Source organism: Fistularia commersonii, chromosome 2 (assembly GCF_037954325.1).
Source record: "Fistularia commersonii isolate RoL2024-O1a breed Wild chromosome 2, RoL_Fcom_v1.0, whole genome shotgun sequence".
In the NCBI taxonomy this organism is placed as follows: domain Eukaryota; kingdom Metazoa; phylum Chordata; class Actinopteri; order Syngnathiformes; family Fistulariidae; genus Fistularia; species Fistularia commersonii.
Window position 1 is genome coordinate 19,671,734 of NC_141285.1, and position 13,184 is coordinate 19,684,917.

General features: G+C 41.3%; 1 protein-coding gene across 1 annotated transcript in view; it reads right to left on the reverse strand.

The window, feature by feature from the left end:
- bicc1a (BicC family RNA binding protein 1a) overlaps nt 1-12,439 on the reverse strand; it is a 68,062-nt gene extending 55,623 nt beyond the window's left edge. Inside the window, exon 1 of the mRNA XM_086171885.1 lies at nt 11,833-12,439. Coding sequence (XP_086028011.1) covers nt 11,833-12,025 — 193 coding nt within the window. The 5' untranslated portion in view covers nt 12,026-12,439. The remainder of the gene's footprint in view (nt 1-11,832) is intronic.
- Between the last annotated feature and the right edge of the window lie 745 nt (nt 12,440-13,184).

The window sequence follows — 13,184 nt, forward strand, 5'->3', positions numbered from 1 at the left end:
CACGTGTGCAAGTAGGCAAGGAGCTGTTCTTATTCAAATATGACATTAAAAAGGGAACAATGCCTCTGCAAAGCTGTTCACTGGTATACCTCCTCTCAAGAATACCAAATAAATGAACAGAAGAAGGGCAAAATCTCCTCCAATGGCAGTGCAAGAAGCAAGACTGCAGTAAAGCTACTTTCTGTGGTCACAATGCTGCTGGGTAGCACAAGTACAATACAATAGATTTGAAGCTGACACGATGTGAATGTATAAAAGAAATTATAAAAAATATGTTTGAAACTTGGTTATTCTTAAGCAAGCGGTAGGTAGACAATCCTAACAAAAGGAAAGTGTTTTCAAACCAGACCTTAAGAATCACAGCAAATCAATGTCATTAACCGGATCCATGCATTTCAGTTAGAAAACAATGTGGCAGGTCAAAAGGGGCACAAAAGGATTTCAATAAAAATGCAATATTTCATTATTTGAATTGTACATATCCCAAACGACAAAAAGAAAAAAATAGTTTTTGCAGCTGAGACAAAGAGGAGGAGAAGACACTGGTAAGAATATTTATAGAAATATTGAGATTTTATCAAATGGTGGAATCTGAAAAATATTGCGGTACATTATTTTGTGTCTTAATAGACTGTAGATACAGATAGATATATATAGATACAACTTATATAAAATCTTGTATAAAATAATGTTCTGATTTTTTTTCGGTGTTACTTGTGGGCATTGAATGCATTAAATTTAGTAAAGCGCAAATTATTTGTCCCTGCTGCAGTAAAATGACTGACTTTAACGCTATGAATATGGGCCATTAGAAATATAGGAAGAGGTAGCCAGAGGGGAAAACACTGATTAAAGAAAGAAAAGAAAAGAAAATTGAAAATTTAAACTGAAATTAGTTGCAAGACCAATAACATTTTTTGGAATAAATCAATGGAAAATATCATTAAAACAACTGAAAATTGTCATTGTTAATTAAACTAAACCCTGATATGTTGACACACACACACACACACACACACACACACAAAAACACTTAACTGATGAGATTTTCAACACACAAACAGGCATCGTGATGTAGGTCAACTATGAAAAACAGCATATAATGAGATATTCAGGGTTTTGTGCAACACTGCGTCAACAGCTAACCTATATAAAAAGTTTTAATATGTCTTCAAATTTTGGAAACCTATTTTCTACATTCTCAAACCACAACAATAGCATCCATCCAGAGAGAGCGGACAGACCATCAATTTGTTTACTTTCTGTCGGTTTTCAATCTCGATGGGAGATGGGGTACTTTTTCCCAAAACCTGACATCCAGAGGACACTGCAGAGGCTGGAAACTACTTTAGCTGACTCACAAAGAGTCTGCAGTAGTTTTTTTCCGCCATTACTGTGTCAAGATAAGTAAACAACTCCTGCAAAAGCGTCTGATTTAGGTGATGTTTCATATCAACACTGCATAAGCATCACACTGAGCTTTCAACACCTTGAGGTATCGGTTTCAAAAGACAGGAGGTTGTGATTATCAAGGTGCAGGCAAGGATGATTCAGACTATAATTTGCATTTGGGATCAAATATAGAGAGCAATGTGTGAAATAATGTGTGAAATATGGACAAATGCTAAGTAAGATGTTGGTCTGATGCAAGTAAAGCATATATTATAATAAAAAAATCCAGTTTTTAACGTTATATTGGTTAAATCTATAATCTGTTTGATACAATTTATGACAAGCCACATGTTATCAGTGATCACCAGAATAATTGCATGATTTACAAAACGACAAGTCACTTGAGCAAAAAGAGCATAGGAGTCAATGTTTTGGGCGCCTTTTGACAGATGGGTCCATTGTGTATGTGTCGGGGTCAGAGGGGCTGTAAAAATTATTTTTTGCAGCAATTCAATAGAACAAGATTCAAGTAATAAAACTGTAAAAACGGGAAGAAAAAAAAAAAAAAAAAAAAGGCCAGGGGCAGCTGGGCTGTTTTGATGAGGCTACCAATCCTGTCTGGTTGTTTGTGTTTGGTGGGAGAAAACAAATACAAAAAAAAAAGAAACCAGTGTCATGATATCAGACCACAAATACAATCAGAAAACATCGGTATCTTGTTTAGTTGTCCTAAAATACATAAACTGATTGCACTTGTGTTGGTTTACTTGCATAGCAGCTGCACAAGCAGTGTTTCCTCTGTTACTAAACTGTAACTCGCAGTCAACAACTCATCAGGAGTAATAGATCACTACCATGAAATCTGGAAAATCTGGAAACCACAACAATGTCTTGGACAATTGATCTCTGTATTATTGAAATTGTGATTCGGCCAAGTGGAAATACCACATCAGAGGGCCAAGGGGTGTTTTTTTTTTTTCTTTTATTTGGATGAACATAAAATATGTCACAGGATTCAGTAATAAAATAAGAAGTTGGATGATGAGGAGATGCCTCAGCTTTAAAAATCAAACCTAATCTTGCCCAAAGCATCAGGAGTCATACAGCAATATCAATGAAAATGCTGCACATTCAGGCATAAAATAAGTCTAAAAGTGCTTCAGGGTCCATCTTTGATATTGATACAAACCACTTGTAAGTTATTTTTACAAATTTCAAACATTAACAAAAACAGGGAATATTTCATCAAACATATAGGTTTAAATTCCTCTCACAATTCCATTACTGCCTCGGTGTAATCTGGCAAAAATTCACCCCTAAAATCTTCCAACTTATGGTGAAGCGAGGTCCCTCTGAACTAATCACAAGCTATTGTGTTTTTGTTATGAGCGGGAGTGCTCTTCGGCGCTTGCGAGAATCCCTCCGACTCCAAATTCCAGTGGCGTTGTCAAGTGACCGTCCTATCAAAATAATACGCCGGGGGACCAGATGTGGCCTTCCCGCAAACAAAAAGATGAAAGCGTGGCAGAGAGACTGGACCCGGGTAGGTGGGTGGTACCACACAAGCGAGACCCCATGGAAACGCTTTAAAAGTCACAGCGACGTTCTGCGACTTTAAGTACTTATTTTCCCAGTACGTCTATCAACATGATGGAACTGCATGTTACCCCATGTTTACAAACAAAACTAAAACTTTGCATCACCAAGTACACCCACATCATTGTGCGGCTGATAACACGTTTAGATGATCATTCCCCCCTCGGGCCCCCCCAGCTTCTTCCTGTAAACGTTGCCAAGAGATTACACAAGGCTGTACATTCCTGGTGCCTGGTATCTACTGTGTCAGATCCCCTGCCGAGCATAGGGAGTCTTATTTAACAGATTTAGGGTTTTTTTCTGCGTGCATGACACATTCGATTCGTCCACATTGCGAACGGCATTGTACGTCTTAGTGACACGAGGAATCAGCGGGAGGTTTTTTTTTTTTTCCCTTCTTTTTCCAAATCTCGATTATTACACTTGACAACCCGACCTCTTAAATTATCTTTAGTGATACATCCAATCAGACACTCTTTATGCAAGACCGAACAGCTCACAGGATATTAACATAATTCGGTTAGGGTCTTCTACTAGAAGCATTCCTTTGGACAAACTTCAACAAAATGAGATTTCCTCCCTCCACCCCCTCCACACACTCTTTTGCTCAAGGGAAGAATAATTCAGCACGGTCGGAGCTGGATCCAAAAAGGTACTCTAATAAAAATGCTTCTCTCTGATCAGAGCAAGCAGAGAAAACACAGAATATGCTGGACGTTGAATGAAAAGAGAGAACAACAAACCAAAACCAGAGGTTCTGCAAAGACAAATACTGAAAACTTTTTTTTTTTTTACAGGGGGTGGGGGGGTTAAGGCTCGGCGGTGTGTGTGTGTTACATGTACACAAGCATGCTGGATAAGTCAGAGGTGCGCCGCCGGCCCCCTCCCCAAAGAAACATTTCTAAAATAGCAACCACAAACCAAACAGAATGTAAATCTGCACTATGAAAAGGGTTGAAGAAAAAGAGCTTTGAGGGACATAGAATAACAGGTATTCATTTCAGCCCATTTACAGTTCCAGCGGCACAGAAATGGGTCAGAGTGCTCCCGCTCCACTCCGGACTGCTGAAATACGACTCCAGGTTTTATTTTTTTGAATAATGAATTACAGGTTTTTCCGCCGACTGAAGCTCAATTATATTACAGCTCCTGAAAGCTTCATCATGCCCGGGATGAAGGAATCCAATGTGTAAGCAAAGCTGAATAGAATTGTTTAATTGTATCAGCATGTTTGGGTAAAATCTCAAAGAGAGAGAGAGAGAGAGAGAAAACAGGAGAGGCAGAAGGTGGCAAGACCCGGGGAATTACACATTTCAGCCCTGAAATCAGCTGAAGCATTTAAACCCACACACCCTTTGATTATTGATGGGAGCCATATGGAGAATAAGGTATTAGAACAAAAGCCTTGTAAAATGACACAGCCAAGGACACAGAGATTTACAGTTGGGATCAACAGGTTCTAGGCTTTCAGTTATAATATTTTTCTACGCAAATGGACCATTGTGCTCTCGTGACGCGCGCAGTTATGCGGTCGCTCATTTGCATAAATCTGAAAACGGACACCTTTGCCAAAGCGAGTGCTGTCTGGCTGTGCAAAGTCTAAATATTGGACCTTCCATGCAAAATATGAAGCGATTCTGTCCCTTTCTGGTAGATCTACACATGGAGTATGTGGGCATATGTGATATATGCGTGGGAAATGCTTACAGATGTGCCGCCGTCTTGGCTCTGGCGCGAAATATACAAGCGGACAGCCCGCAAAGCCTTCAACATAATCAGGTGCAGCAGGACTTACTTCTACTGTATTCAATTCTCCAACCGAGCCTTTTTCATGAAAAGTCTGGTTTTCATAGGGTAAAAAAAAAAAAATTGAAAAAAATTGAAAAAAAAAAACACTATTGCACCTAGATGTTAGATTTCTTATGTGCTCTTATGTTTCATCCTTTGCCGGAGGACCCTGCTGCTTAGAAATCAATTACTGTGGCGGCAGGCAAACAATACAAACATGATCAATTCTTCAACGAGCAACAGCTTTATCCTTCCCTCTCCATCAAATTGCCAATTGACAAGTAGATCCTCAAGAGGTCAGAGGCCAATTGCATTGGACTTTGCATCAGGAAGATGAGATGAAATCTTAATCCCAGCAAAAGCAATAGTGACGCTACAATTCCTGGAAAAAAAAAAAAAAAAGGCTACCCGCAAGTTACACTAAATCAGGCAAATTTGGTTTCAATGTACATAAAACTCCATGTAGCTTCTATTGTTGATGATCTTTGCTGCTGTTCTGCTCTCCAGGGCGATCTGGTAAACAATTGTAGAGCTGGGGCAAAGTGGCCACAACTTCTTACCGAGTCACCGACTAATTTCTGCCACTTGAGTTCTTCGCTGAAACAATGGTTTGTTTGGCTCTCCCGTGAATATGTATACAGTGGTACTGGACCATACTTTGTGTTATTACGAGGCGGCGCCAAAACATTCAGCAGTGAAATATAATCGTTCATACTTTACACATGAAAGTATGACGGATGATTTCCCCCCCGAAGGCCATAAACAAGCCTTACATCTGGACATGAAAGAAATATTCTTGTCCAAAGTTTGCTCGGTACATTTGAACTCCTTGGAGCGTTTTGGCTAATGATCTTTTTTTTTTTTTTTTTTTTTTTTAAAGGTCCCTACTCTACCGAACTGAAATCTTCCATTTTACTATTTTGGTATATAAATTCAAGTGGACGAGATCACATGCGAGAAATGATCTCTTTTGGCGGGGTCGGACGGAAAGAAGGTCATCCGTTCAACAGGGAATATAGATATATGCGTCATATTTATCGTAAACATACGATGCTAAGCAAAGACGTTGGAAAAAAAGTGACCTTTTGTATTATTTCACTTGAATTCCATTCATCACCCGACGGAGAGTGATTCGTCACCTTGGACCAGCTCCTCTTCCTTGACAACCGTCTTATCGCTCTCGGTTCTTCCAAATGCGTCCCGTTTTTAATATTATGTTTCTGAGACGATCGGGACAGAAGATTTTAATGCTCTTTTAAATTATTAATTCAAATGTGACCGAATCGTCCGTCCAAACTGTCTGGAATGCGGCAGAGATCAACAAAAAAAAAACAGGATCAAATGCCTCAGTACGTGATGGACTTCCTTGCCGGACCCCGGTCAAAAAACTCCCAACAGGGTTCCTCTGAACAAATATTATTGAAAAACCCACTTTAAAACTGGAAGGAACTTTGCAACTCAAGCTGTTGTTTGAGATCTCTGAAATTCTCTGGCTCTGTATATTCTTGTGGCACAAGAATTTATCCCACTTATTTCTGTCACAATTCAACTTTATTGTCTTCCACTGCAGAACTTTCACCCCTGTCACAGCCAGAGCTTTTTTTTTTTCTTGTTTCAATTTGTTTCCACTTGTCAGCACCTTGCTAGTTTTGTGTTCGCAAATGACTCTGGATGTACAAATAAAAAAACAAATAAACTACTGGCTGATGTGCTGCTATCCCCCATGTTGCCTTCTGAGCTTGACCGGTGAGACGACTGTTTGACAGGAGGCGGGCAGACGAGCGAAATACAAAACAAAACACTGCAATCCTCCACGTAACTTAACAGGTACTTAATATTATAAAACACACAGATAATCCACATTGTACACCGCACTTGAATTTGAGGAATGTTTTAAGGGAGACACCTGTGATTACCTTTATGTCCGTATAGATACCATGACAACGCACGTCAAAATATAAAACAGCGGTTACAATCATCTGCCAGTGTCATCAGTGACATTTTTTTTCCGTGCTTGGCTAAATTGGAAGGTTAAAGCGAGGATTAGGATTTAATGTAAGGATAAAGACCAGGGAAAATCCAAAGACTTCACAGTGGATATGATGGAAGCTGGGACAACAGTCCAGTGTTTGAATACTCAAGAGGGAGCAACAGAGGGGGAGAGAAGGAGAGCGAAGAGAAAGCCTGCAGCAAATTCCCCACAAGACACTCACTTCCTGTCTAAGAGTCTTACTCAGCACCCAGGAGGAAGAGGAGGATGAGGCCTCACACATACTCGCTTCATTATGTCAATATTAAAGCCAGAGAAATTATTCGGTAAACAAAAAAAAAAAAAAAAAGGGGGGGGGGGTAGTGAGAATACTGTGATCAAATTTTCCACTTCTCATGCAAAGACTTTCCGCTGGCCTCCATAACAATATGCACGATCTTTGGCCTCCGAGTGGCGCTGTGAGGAATAATAAAAACAGAAACTCACATGATGGTTGCAGGATTTTAAAACCCGGGGCCATTTTTCCAGCTTTTTTGTGCCTACATTGCGAAAAAAAACACTAAAATTTTCAGAGTCAGGAGCTGGAAGACTATAACCAATACATCTGAAATGCATAGGAATGATCACACCTTCCCACAAAGAAGAAAACTATATATACACATGTATATATATATATATATATATATATTTATTATGACAGAAATATAGATTTCATTATCAGGTTTCATTATTCACCTTTTTATTATTTTAGTTGCCTTGTGGTTTATTTCCACTAACAGTGCTCGTTTCTAACAAAATTACACACATCAACCCACAGACTTGTTTTTATGTTGCCTCTTCTTCCAGTATGACTTCCTCCATGCTGGCTAAAGTGACTGTTTCTTTTGTCTTAAACCTGCCATGCCTTCATGTGTAATGACGCCATGTCTCCAAATCCGTCTGCAATGTGTCTCCACTGTCTTGGAACAGCATTTGTCTTTGGGAAAATTAAAAAAACAAAAAAAAAAAACACTTTTAAAAGGACAGTGTTTTCATCCATGTGGAGCATAACTAGGTAGAATTTTAGCTCACCTCTGCACTCAAAAGCAGAAGAGTTGCATCAGGCTAAAACAGAAACCATTGCTCCTTTTTTCACAACACATCAACTCACTGGGAAGCTTTTCCCCGGACAGCTCTTTATCACTGACTGACACGATTTTATTCGTCTTCCCACAAGAACTGGCCTCGATCTTCTATAGGTCTTCCATGGTTGACCGAAGCAGCCATGGGCTGGTATAACAGTTGTTAAGAACAAAATATTGGGCAAATATTGATTTCATCCCTGACTGATAATAGAGTATCATATTACCTAATAAGGGACTGCAACATGTCACTTCACAGCTGATTTTTTGTACAACTTGAATCACATTCAAGATTTTTTTGTCTCTTTTAGTCGAGCACAACTTTTAGCATATGATGATAAGCACTTCAAATACTGGCGGAGCCGTTATGCCGTGTCTGCGTCGGGACCTGTACCTCCAAGACAAAGCTACTCATTAACTGTGTGTGTTTTAGAAGCGGGAAAACAAATTAGTTCAGTGGAGAAAATGATTCACTTAGCTTAATTGCGGGGTTGTTGTGGCAGTTACTCAGCAAACATGTTGTTAGGATGTGTGTGTGCACAAATAGTCCCGCAAGGAGTGTATGCCGTGCACTAAATTTAACGTGACTAGCACAAGGAGATTGACTGACAAATGAATGCATAAGCGATGGATGTAAAAAGGAGATGCTGCACAAGCTGACGCGGTCAACTTCAGCCGAAATGTTACTGCTTTCCCAGACTCGCTTCTTGTCCCTTAATTTGAAAAAAATGCAAGGAGAAAAAAAGAAAAAGAAAAGCACAAAAGTCGCCTTGCGCGGTTTCTCGTACACGCGGGGGGCTATCTTTCAAGCTTTCATGCCTGTGTCAAGATCTCCAGGCTATTGACATCGGAGCTCTGTCTCGGTGTGCCAACAGGACAATGGCAGAACCGAACGGCCGTGAGGAAGATGTTTTGTCACTTTACACGGTTTGCTGATTTAAAGCGCCGTTCATGCCAGTCTGAAATAGCGTAATTGCTGTGCACTTCATAGTTTCCATCTTTTTGTGATTCAAAATCTCTCGACGCCGGGGGGGGGGGGGGGGGGGGGCGGTGTAGAGAGAGAGAGACGTTTTTGACGGCGTTGCATGAAGCATGTTGTTATTCTGCCTCAATGTAGGTTAAATCGCAAAAACATTTTTTTTTTTTTTAAACTGCAGAATGAGCAAAGACCACATCCTCGAGCCGCTCCGACCTCTCTCCCGCCTGCGCCGTCACAGTTCATCCATTGTTTGGAAAACCATAAGAACTAACTACCACTGTCACCAACACTGAGGGGAATACACTATCGATTACTCCACGTTACAAATAGCATTGGTTTGCATGACGTACCGACCATAAAATACAGCTTTAAACTACATAAATAGGCCACAGGTGCTATGCCTTCAGTCTTCAAAGGGTTAAGCTGGTATAGGTGATGGATAGCAGGACCTCGGTTTCTTTTTTTAATTTGAATTTTATTTATTAGTTTGTTTTTAAGACCTTTTTTTTAAATTGCCTAATATTGGTGGCTCACATGTCACGGTACAATGGAACTTTACCTAGGCAGGCAGTAACTCTATCACATCATTTAAGATTTTTGCACAATGTACAATATTTTCAGAGTCATGTGCAATATTACTTTTAAATTTCAGAGCCACCTGGCACAAGTTTCACATAGTTTTATCCTATCTTATCTTGTCTTCACGTGAGATCTGAGACATTAATTTGTTCATTTTGCGACAAAGCCAATCACCGCTGTTTTGTTTTTGTTTGTTAACGTGCATCACCCAGCGTTTCAGAATGAGACTAGTTAGCTGTCATCTTGCCATTATTGATTAGAAAACTTGATAACGAATATCCCCACATTCCTGTCTTCACTTGAATTATTTCTGTTTTATGTTAACGTCACCCGTCACTATCCGCGCAATGGTTCGGTTTGCGTATATTTAAAGTAAAATCCATATACAGGAGAGGGAATTAATGTTAAGACACAAAAATATAGCTTTGAAAAACACTTAAAAGCCTAGAGAGGGAACTGAGACTTGCATCTACACGACGTTTGGCAACACAATCAGATTTCACAAAATCTCTAATATAAAACCGTTTTGAAGCAGGGATGTCGCTGGTGCCGCCAAATTGCAAATTGGCGCAGTCGCTCGAACCCCGAGCCGGCAACATTTTGAGATGCCGGCCACGATTTGACAAGGTTTTTTTTTTTCCGAGGTTACGAGAGCATTTCTGTTTCCAGGAAAAGGCGAGCCAGAGATGCAGATAGAAAATAATAAACACACACAAAAGCTGAATGTCTCCGAATGATTCATTATGGTCAAACCCCTGGCCTTCATGATGTAGCATGTCAAAAGCTACATAAAATCCAATCAAAACACAACCAGATGTTCCACAGCTCAGACTTAAACGGATGACACAGAAAGAGCTATTTATTGAAATTGTAGACAATTCGTCAATTGGGGAACCAGAGCTGTGCGATATCTAAAATAAACATCCCAGACGGCTGTTCAATCTGGCCCTAGCATCCTGGCTGTCACCCGTGGGCCACGGGTCAAAACAGCTAAACACGCACCAGATACGGCGTGTTCTTTGAACCCCGCAGATGTCTAGAAAGGAACAGGCTACTTTCAGTCCGACACACCAGCTGCAAGATGTCAGCATGACCAAAGTCGCCCTGCCATAACATCATGGAGAAACAATTGAATAACAACCGCTGGAGCAAAGACAGTAGACATAACTATGCAGATCCACTAAATGTCATCGTTTACCGGAGAACACAAACATGAACATGGAGACACTTAGGTACGCTGCGTGACGTGGCACATGGTATGTCCGGGACACTTGGATTCAGGGCTGGTCTCTGGTTAAGTTGTTTTCCTGGAAGAATTGGGGATGACATGGAGCTTTGAGGAATGTACCGAACGCCGAGGCGGCGAATAGAGGGACTGCGAGCGCTGTGTGTGTGTGTGTGTCGGATAAAGAACAACTGATTTAGGACAATTTGTTGGGTGACTTACACTTAAAAATCCACCTACAGCTTCTAGCGGACACTTGCGCTGCACGTTTGACCGATGCAGTGTTATGACCACAACAACGCTCACTTTCCCCTTAAAGTGTTTTCCTGAGGCATTCCCAAGAACAATACCCTGAGTCGTCCTAAAAAATGTATTTGGCCGCCTCTCCCGCATCAAAATTCCGCGCACACCGATGTTTTTCAAATATCTGATATGTGACCTCAACCTCTGGCTCTGCGGGGTTTCCACCGAGCCTCTTTATGATGCCCTGTCATGGTTTGTTTGTTCACCGTAGCTCAGACCTCGTAGGAAAACATCCCGGGTCAATCGGTTACTTCATCGGGACAAGCGGAACGGGACAGAGTCAGTGACACAGATCGAACCCATTGGTGCTGGTTCCTGAGTGCACGGCTGTAAAATAACTATCTCTCAAATGCGCTTTTCGGAAAGCAGCCTGTATGTCCAGGTCAGCCTCAGTTTACGCGGACACCTCGTGAAGGTTGGTGCAGCGATATTGTGGGTGAAGTACGTCCAAGTATCTGAGTTGGGTCAGATGCGTTTGACCACCATCAGGACCCAAATAGTTCTGGTTTGTCAACTTTAAATAAAATTCTATTTCTAAACTGATACCACTTCTCCTGATGGCTGCGCCGTCGACGCTGTCCGAACACCCGGATCCGAATGATTCGGTTCAATTGGTTCGGATCGGTTCGTCCACGGACACGCCACGTTAGTCCTTTCCCGAACCTTGCAAAACAGTCAACCGTGCACATTTGTCGTCAGCTGTGCAGTTGAACAGTTTATATATATATCATTGTTGTTTGTTTTTTTTTAAAGGGGGCTCTTCAGAAAGAGGGGGGCGATTACGCACGAATCGGGAATCGGGATGGATGATACCGGGTGCGCTGCAGTGAAACTGGAATCTTTATTTTTATTTATTTACCTAAAAGCATGACTTCCAACTTCTTGCGGTCCACCCGGAACCTCTCCTCTGTCCACTCCGGGTCGGGTAGCTGAAGGGGTCCGCTCAGATCCTCCTCCGATCCCGGGAGGGGGGAGTCGGTGCTGCGCTCGCTGTTGGAGCCGTGGTCCGACTGCTGCAAGTATCCGCTCAGAGGGTCGCACTGGGCGGCCATTGCGCCGTGCAACAACTTCTCCAGTGGCCACTGCGTGTTTAAAAACAGAATCGGGACGAGCTTGAAGAGGGAAAAGTTTTAAACTTGAAGGGAAAAAAAAAAAAAGTTTTGTTGGTTTGCGTTTTAATCCGTCACTTGGGAGCGTTGCGAGCTCATTGCAGCGCTGCTGGGACTTTCTCCTGCAGTTTCTTCAAGCCCCGTCCTTCTTCCCCCTCCATTTGGGCAGGCTTCTAAAAATAGGCAGCAGCAGCGGCGGCGGCAGCAGCAGCACACGGTCCACTCTCCGCAGTCCGTCTGAAGAGTTCACGGGGAGACACACACGCTCACACGCACACATGAAAAACACACACACTCACACACGCTTCTCAGGAAAGTTTCACGTGTCATCCTGGAAAAAAAAAAAAAAAAAAAAAGCTGGGAAGAGTCCCGCCTTTTTTTTTTTTTTTTTTTTTTTTGGAAACCACCTCTTTTTGCATGCTGAAAAATCTCCTCTTAACTTTTAATTTATTTTCTTAAACAATTTTCCCCTGATATTTTGGTTGGACATAAAAAATGTTTTTTTTTTTTCTTCTGGGTCTCAATTATGGGAAGCGGATGGATTCAGGTCAATTAGAAACCCACTGATCATGGCCACTGCAACTTTAGTTGAGATGGGCAGTCTTTATTTGAGTTTAACCCAATATTTGTATTATCCTCTTTTCCTATTTGAAAAAGCAACAGCTCTCCATACCACCGGTTTATTGGTTTATAGAGGAAACACTACATTCAGTGAGAGAGGGTAAAGGGAAGCAATACAGGAAAGGAAAACCAAAACAATTGTTAAATGGGCCTGCAGACCAGCGGAAGGGCTTCAGAAAAGATGCTACCTGCATTTAAAATACAAAAGCTGTGGGGTAAAAACTTTCCAGGGGAAAATGCAAAAGCATCTCTTTTAAAATGGCTTTTCAGTTTTGTTGGGATCTTGCTTTATAAAATGAAGTTCTGCAGAAAACTGCTACACTACAAAAGTCTGCAATATAACCTGATGTGTATTGCCACAACAATACAAGATATTAATTCAATGTCCCAGCAATGCACCACATCACCCTGGCGGAGACAAATTCAAAGTGATTGGTCGCAACAGTGACACTCAACACTGCTTCCCGGGTCAGATCGGGTT